This window comes from Bos indicus, chromosome 13 (assembly GCF_029378745.1).
Source record: "Bos indicus isolate NIAB-ARS_2022 breed Sahiwal x Tharparkar chromosome 13, NIAB-ARS_B.indTharparkar_mat_pri_1.0, whole genome shotgun sequence".
In the NCBI taxonomy this organism is placed as follows: Eukaryota; Metazoa; Chordata; class Mammalia; order Artiodactyla; family Bovidae; genus Bos; species Bos indicus.
In genome coordinates, this window is record NC_091772.1 from 17,343,330 (window position 1) to 17,351,769 (window position 8,440).

Below are 8,440 nucleotides of genomic sequence, written 5' to 3' on the forward strand. Positions count from 1 at the left end.
GAAGGGGCGAGCAATAACTTTCCCAGAGTTCCTCCGAGCTTAGGGACTCACGGAGGGGGCCGCGGCCGGCGCGATGGGCGGGGCCAAGAGTATGGGCGGGACCGGCCGCGGAGGGCGGGGCCACAGGCGGGGCCGCACGGGCCCCACCCCGTCCTCGCGTGCTCGCGCCGCCTGAGGTGGTGGTACCTGGGGTTCACCTAATGTTTCTCCTCAAAGTGAAACCAGTGCGGGCGGTAGTCTCCGCGCGTGCGTTCGCTGCGGCCCGCGGGTCGCGTGGTCAGCTCGGAACCTGAGGGTGTGGGGGAAGGTCGGGGCGTCTGGGGAAGGGTCCTGACAGGCAGGGTGGAGGAGGATCGCGGGGCGGGTCCGGGGGAGGGTCGCCAAGCGTTCCCGCAGGACTCGAGCCCGTGGCCATGACCGCGCTCCGGGTTCCGCGGCGGCTGTGCTGGTTGGTGCTGGATGAGAGGAGCTGCACGCGGCTGGGCGCGCGGGCTGCGCGGGGTCTGCCGGAGATACCCTCCTGCACACTTTACGCGCCACAGCCGCTGGGACATCTTGGCCTATCTGGGACCTGGACATCGAAGCCGTCCACCAGGACTACAAGCGGGCTCTCTCTGCACGAGGCTGCCTCCATGGGACACCCGGACTGCGTGCGGTACCTGCTGGCCCGGGGGGCCGCCGTCGACTGCTTGGAAGGCCGACTGGTAAGTGGTGGGCCCTGCAGAGAGACCCCCACCCTTTCCTGCCGATTTTAGATTCCCACGCTTGGTCGGCCTCCACACCATAGCCTCTCAGGCTTCCCCTACAGAACATCATTGCTGTCCTTGTGGGGTTAACTGCTCCAGCCTTCTGTTTCAGACTGCCTCCCATGATAGAGCAGAGAGCTGTAACGAACATGTTCAGATGCCCTGGAGAAGGAAATGGCAACCCACTTCAGTATTCTTGCCTGGAGAATTCCATGGACAGAGGAGCCTGGCAGGCTGCAGTCCATGGGGTCTCAGATTTGGACACTACTGAGCGACTATCACTCATTCACTTACTGCCTGTAGCAAGGGTCCCAGGTGTCATGTTTTTCTGGAAACATCTCACTAAATGATTATTGCACAGATGACATTGTTCTAATTTTCTGTTTTGAAATTCCTAGTTATAGCTTATCAGAAATTTGCAAAGACAGCCGGGAAGTCCCATGCACCTTTTCCCTGTCTTGCCCCAAAGTTAATGTCTTACAACTAGAGTACAGTCACAAGAAGAAACTGACACTGCTATGACATTGCTACTCTCAGGGCCCTTACTCCCATTTCACAGGTACATAGATGAGCACAGGTGTGTGGGGTCCTCTGTGTAGTTTTATCACATGACCTCCACAGTCACCATGCTCACCTGTAACCATTATACAAAGCAATTGCATTCTGTTATTAATAGATGCACACAATCTTCAGTACTGACTGTCCACCTCCGTAGACATTTGAACACCTGAAGATTCATACCATGATAAAGTTCCTGAATGAATCCACAAGGGATTCCTGATCTTACATAAACAAGAAGAACATCAGAAAGATACAGCTAAGTAAAGTGCATCTTGCCCACTGGCATGGGGGAATACGCCTGCTTACGTTTTGAGTTTGGGCTTTGGCTGTGACTGAGCCCAAGACATTTTCTTCTGCTGGTCCAAAGATAGTGGAGGCGTATTACCTTTTTAAAAACAGTTCTGTGGATAAAGAAACAGCCTCCCCAAACAACCATCAGAAGGCCAAGTCTCATTTGACTGTGTGCTTAGGAAGTGCCGTTACAGCAAGACATTTTGCCCGTTCTCACCTTACTGGCTTTCTCATGTCCCTTCTACCCTGGATTTGTTCCCTCTGTAAAGCACTTCTTCAAGATTCCAGCCTTCATGTATCTTGGTTTCTCCTTTTTGATTTTTCGTTCACTCTCATTACTACATTACCAAAACTAAAAAAAGCAAAACATTTTAAATACAGCAGTGTGTACATGACTGTCTCAAACTCACTAGCTATCCCAACAAGGACCTACTGTATAGCACAGGGAAGTCTGCTCAGTGTTATGTGGCAGCCTGGATAGAGAGGGGTTTGGGGGAGAATTGTTGTTCAGTTGCTCATTCGTGTCCAACTCTGTGTGACGCCATGGACTGCAGCATGCCAGGCTTCCCTATTCTTGACCATCTCCCGGAGCTTGCTTAAACTCATGTCCATTGAGTCAGTGATGCCATGCAACCATCTCATTTTCTGTCATCCCCTTCTCCTCCTGCTTTCATTCTTTCCCAGCATCAGGGTCTTTTCCAATGAGTCAGCTCTTCACATCAGGTGGCCAGAGTATTGGAGCTTCATCGTCAGTCCTTCCAATGAATATTAAGGGGTGATTTCCTTTAGGATTGACTGGTTTGATCTCCTGACTGTCCAAGAGATTCTCCAGAGTCTTCTCCAAGGGGGAGAATGGATACATGTATTATATCTATAGCTGAGTCTCTTTACTGTTCACCTGAAACTATCACAACATTGTTAATCGGCTATACCCCAATAAAAAATAAAAAATTAAAGAAACAAAAAAATGAAACAGTGTTGGTAGTTAATACCAAAGCAGTCCTGTTTAGTCAAAGGCATGGTTTTTGCAGTAGTCATGTATGGATGTGAGAGTTGGACCATAAAGAAGAGCTGAGAGCTGAAGAATTGATGCTTTTGAACTGTGGTGTTCAAAAGAGAAGACTCTTGAGAGTCCCTTGGACTGCAAGGAGATCAAACCAGTCAATCTTAAAGGAAATCAGTCCTGAATATTTAGGACTGAAAATCAGTCCTGAAAGGACTGATGCTGAAGCTCCAATACTTTGGCCACCTGATGTGAAGAACTGACTCATTAGAAAAGACCCTGATGCTGGGAAGGATTGAAGGGAGGAGGAGAAGGGGACTTCAGAATGAGATGGTTGGATGACATCACCAACTCGATGGACATGAGTTTGAGCAAGCTCCAGGAGTTAGTGATGGACAGGGAAGCCTGGCTTGCTGCAGTCCATAGGGTCACAGAATCAGACACGACTGAATGACTGAACTGAACTGATTTTCCAGTAGTCATGTATGGATGTGAGAGTTGGACCATAAAGAAGGCTGAGCACCAGAGAACTGATGCTTTTGAGCCATGGTGCTGGTGAAGACTCTTGAGAGTCCCTTGGACTGCAAGGAGATCTAACCAGTCAATCCTAAAGGAAATCAATCCTGAATATTCACTGGAAGGACTGATGCTGAAACTGAACCTCCAATATTTTGGCCACCTAATGCAAAGAGCCAACTTAATAGAAAAGACCCTGATGCTGGGAAAGACTGAAGGCAGGAGGAGAAGGGGATGACAGAGGACTAGATGGTTGGATGGCATCATCAACTCAATGGACATGGGTTTGAGCAAGCTCTGGGAGATGGTGAAGGACAGGGAAGCCTGGTGTGCTGCAGTCCATGGGGTCACAAAGACTTGGAAAAGACTGACCCCCTGAACGACAACAACAACACATAAAACAGATAACCAACGAGGACCTGTTGTATATCACAGGGAGCTCTACTCAGTTTTATATAATAACCTATATGGGAAAAGAAGCTGAAAAGAATGGAGATATGTATGTATATAGAACGGATTCACTTTGCTGGACACCTGAAACTAACACAACACTGTGAGTCAAATATACTTCAATGAAATTTTTCAAAAAATTGTTTCCTGCTGGAACAAGGCTTTATATCTCTTTAGAACAAATCTCTCCAACTCCTAATAAGTATCTCAGATTCTAAGGGGTCATTCCTATGACTTCCTTCCATTAAATTTGCAGTTTCCTGAAGTACCTTTATTCAGTCCAATGGGTCATGAGCATTGAGGGGCCCAATGACAACCAGTAACAACCCACAAGAGAGAAGAAGCCACATTTTGTTGGTTTTCGAATTTCTAGCATCCAGCACAGAGACTAGACTCTGGACGTGGTTGGTTTTAGGTGTGCAGCTTCTGAAGGACATGATACTCACTGAATAGCTGAAGTGGGGGAATATGATACACAGATTATTTTAAGAAGATAGATTTTTCTAGACTTTTCAGACTAGGTGGGTAACGAATGAAAACCTCCTAACTAGGAACATTCCCCCCACCTCTTGAATCTATTTAAAATAAAGGAGGACACACTACAAAGAAAAACTAATGGAAATGGAGCAGAACACTGTGAAGACCTCCCCATGGCACCTGCCTCTTGTTGGTAGAAAAGCTTTAGCCTCTGAGGCTTTGCCCAAGTCCCAAAGAGCAAATGTAATCAGAGAAGTGCGAAAATGCTGAAATAAATGAAAACAGTCTAAGACAAAATAACTATAGTTAAAACATCAAAGTCAGCTCCTCCTCAAGGGCTGTAGATAACATTCTGAGCCATATCCTGGAGTTCTGCAGATACTGAAACCCCCACCAGGTGGAAGAAGTTAACCGCATGCTGACTATACCTATGTAGACCCCAGACCAGTTGAAACCTGATGGTTGATGATACTGACTCCTAAAACCACCCACTTAGCTCACCACCAACCAATCCAGAAGGATGTACACCAGCTATCAGGCATCTCACACCCTCACCCCCAACGGTGCCTTTAAGAACCCTTCCCTGAATTTGGGGGAGGATGAATGCATGTATATGTGTGGCTGAGTCACTCTGCTGTGCACCTGAAACTCACCACATTGTTCGTTGGCTATGCTCCAATAATATACGTTTTTTTAGAAAATTATTTTTGTCCTTAGGAAACCTAAGCCACATATTTTTCTTTTTCTAGTTTACCAAGAAATGCATTCATTTTTTGCAAAGTCAGTTTAGATGTTTTTGTGAAGGTATATTTTAGATGTGATTAGTATTTAAAGCAGTAACTTTGAATAAAACTGATTTCCCCCCATAATGTCCATGGGCCTCATCCAATCAGCTGAAGACTGCAAGCCCAAATATTGAGGTTCCTCACAGTGGAAGGATGTTTTCAAATTGTGCTAGAGAAGACTCTTGAGAGTCCTTTGGACTGCAAGGAGATCAAACCAGTCAATCCAAAAGGAAATCAACCCTGAATATTCATTGGAAGGACTGATACTGAAACTGAAGCTCCAATATTTGGGCCACCTGATGCAAAGAGCGATTGCTCGGAAAAGACCCTAATGCTGGGAAGGACTGAAGGCGGGAGGAGAAAGGGGCAGCACAGGACAAGATGCTTGGATGGCGTCACCGACTCAGTGGACATGAATTGGAGCTAACTCCAAAAGACAGTGGAGGACAGAGGAGCCCTGAAGACTGCAGTCCATGGGGTCGCAAAGAGTGGAACACAACTTAGTGACTGAACAGCAACCGAAAAGTGGAAGAGTTCAAGTCTGAAGCATAGAAACCCTGGCTGAGTTTCCAGACTATTGTTCTGGGGATTCAGGTTCAAGACTGCAACATCAACTCTTCCCTGAATCTCCAGTCTGCTGGCTCACTACAGATTTCAGGTCTCCTGACAGACGGATAGATAAATAGCGAATCCCCTACTGTCTTTATTCCCCCTCTGGAGAACCTTAAAAATTGTACTGTATTCTAGCAGTGTGGTTCTAGTTATGTTTCACTATATCCAGGCAGCAGGAATATAGTTATGTTTATTATTATAGTAAAATACATTGTGGTAGTCATCTTGTAAGTCAAATCATTATGCTCTACACCTTAAACTTATACACTGCTGCATGTTAATTACATCTCAATAAAACTGGAAGGGAAAAAATTGCAATTCGGGAAGCAGAGATTCAGGTTAAACTGAGTGTTCCAAAAAGGAGTCAGGGGTTTATGAAGACAAAAGGCCACAGGTTGTCAAAAATTGCCTGATGAGAACTGTGAGCGACTCGGATACAAGCCAGGAAATATTTGTCCTTATGGAATCACAAGTTATTTAGGGGAGGGATGGTCCAAGAAGTAGCTTGAGTTTTTGGCAGATATTCTGGAGGACTTCATTAGGACAACAAATGATCGGAAGGTCAGATTCCATCCAGGCTGAGACATGCCTGTGTCACACTCGTTAATGGCCTCCTGGCTCTGTTTCAGAGAGCTCTTTAGGAAGCATTATTGTTGTTGAGTGGCTAAGTCATGTTCAACTCTGTGACCCAATGGACTGCAGCACGCCAGGCTTTCCTATCCTTCACTATCTCATGGAGTTTGTTCAAATTAGGGAACGTTACCGACTCCATGGTTTTTCTTTCACAAAAGGCAGTATGAAATCTGTCCCTGACTTCTGCTGAAGTGAACAACTGTAACAGGGAAGACCCTTTTGTATTCTATTACAAGTTCAGCACTAAAGGGATGTTGCCTTTATGCTTATATGATACATAGTTGCTCGTCGCTGGGAGCCTTGCCTCCCGCATAATAAGGATTAAGCTTAAACACCTGTGTTTACCTCCCAGGAAACAACCTGACCAAGCCCGCCTGTCAATGACTGCAGGAAGGGAATTAACACATTCCCTTCAGAGGCTGATGGGAACCAGGAAAGGTTTGACTTTACTCTTTCTCCTTTTAGTGTAAACCAAGCCTGAATTCTAACTCAGGCAAGATGGTTCTTATGGGACATGAGTCCACCATTATCTTGATCTACCAGCTTTCCAAACAAAGTTGCTATTCCTTGCCCCAGTAATTCATCTCTTGATTTATCGGCCCATTCTGTAGGAAGCAACAGGACTTGGTAACAGGATGGTGCTACTTATGTCTAAGGCCTTCAAGTGAGCGTCAGCTCACTGGCTGGTGCTGCTGTATACGTAACAGTTTACCAGAGATCTCTTCTTTGCAGACGAGGCAAAGTCTCTGCCAGTTGTAAATGAGCATAGCTCCCTGTACTCAGGTGTGTCCTGTGGGGGAGGACAAAAACTATCCTTCTAGGTTCATCTGGCTGGTTAAGAAGCGACTTAACATGAGACAGATTAACAGGAGAAAAGCAAACAAAAGGTTAACAACATGTATACTTCTGTATACATGGGTGAGAACCAGAAAATGTGAGTAACTCACCAGAATGGTTGAAACCCTCACCTTAAATGCCATCTTCAGCTAGAGACAGAGGAGGATGCTGTGGGTAGTGGTTTGGGACTAGAATGTGGAGGAAGGTGATTCACATGGAGATGGAAAAGCAAGTGTTTGGAACTCTCTGTAAATATTTGCAGTTCCCCTGACCACACCTGGCGCACATTTTTTCTCAGTATCTCTCATAGTAGCTGTCTTCCTGGGCCAGCCCTTTTATCTAAACTATTCAACATTTAAGGAGGCGGTCAAAAGAAAGGCTTTGAGTCTTTTGTTTCTTAAAAATATTCTGCCTAAAATCATTCTCTTGCCAAAGAGACACATTTTGGAGTGACAAATTTTGCTTCCCTACAATGCCCTGGATCAGGTAGAAAAGGTTAATACAGAAACACAAGGAGGAAGCCACCTTGCTTCCCAAAATAGTCCCTGAAATTCTGGGGGACTTGGCTTAGATTCCTGAATCTAAGACTTGGGGGACTTTGGCTGAGACCAATTTCTTTTGCTCAGTAAGGGTCTTGCTGATTAAATGTTGCCCAAGACAAGCCAAAAGGATTTGGTGCCCATCAACTTCAAGTTTCCTTGGACTGGTTACAGTGGCTGAATTGCAGCCTAAAACTCTTCTAGGAACAAGGAGGGAAATTGTGGGGAAATAAACTTCCCTGGGATTTCTCAGTGGTTTTGTAAAAAGCCCAGATCTTCTGAGACTCTTCAGCGCAGACATCTGCAACCGTTCATCTAATTAATAGCTCCGATCTGAAAGAATTCATAGTCTCATCTCCCCAAGGAGCAGGAGAGACCTACAGCCCAGAGTAGGTCCCCCCAAGGTGCTCCATCTCCTTAAGAATCTATATTTCAAGAAGGGATGAGGCCCAGAACCTTGGAGACTCCAGGTCAGGCTCCTGGAGAGATTTTGTTATCAGCAAAGCCCATAAACGGTTACCAGGTTAAACAAACAAACAAACAATATTAGGAATAAAAATACTAACCTCCTTTCCCTTGTGCGTAGTCTGGCTTCTCTTGCTTGCTGGGTGTTTCCTGCAGAGGCCTTGCTTCCGGCTCTTCAAACCCCAGTTCCTGGTGTGAACCAGCTTGGCCGATGCTCTTGCTTGGGCTGGGGGTGCCGTGTGCGGAGACGCTGCACCCACCTTAATGTAAGGTGGCAATGAGCCTTGTGAGCCCCACTACCGGGAGCAGCTGTGCCTATCTCTGCTCCCCAGAACCCCGCCAACTCCACCCACTCCCCCGCTGATGAAAGCCCTACGGAGCAGCCCCGCCCATGGCCTGTTGGAGAGTGTGGACTGTACAGTGGGTGCTCCCACTTCTTAGTTCCTTTGCTTCTCAACACAACTCATTCCATTGGCGGAGAAACACTGGGCAGAAGGACCCTTTTTGGGGTGGGTGACACCTTTA

General features: G+C 46.4%; 1 protein-coding gene across 1 annotated transcript; it reads left to right on the top strand.

The window, feature by feature from the left end:
• Positions 1-22: 22 nt before the first annotated feature.
• Positions 23-8,008, top strand: LOC139186651 (ankyrin repeat domain-containing protein 16-like). The gene is made up of 2 exons (XM_070801995.1): positions 23-704; positions 2,283-8,008. Exons 1-2 carry the CDS (start codon positions 414-416, stop codon positions 2,301-2,303), a joined length of 312 nt encoding a protein of 103 aa, XP_070658096.1. The 5' UTR covers positions 23-413; the 3' UTR covers positions 2,304-8,008.
• The last annotated feature ends 432 nt before the right edge of the window (positions 8,009-8,440 follow it).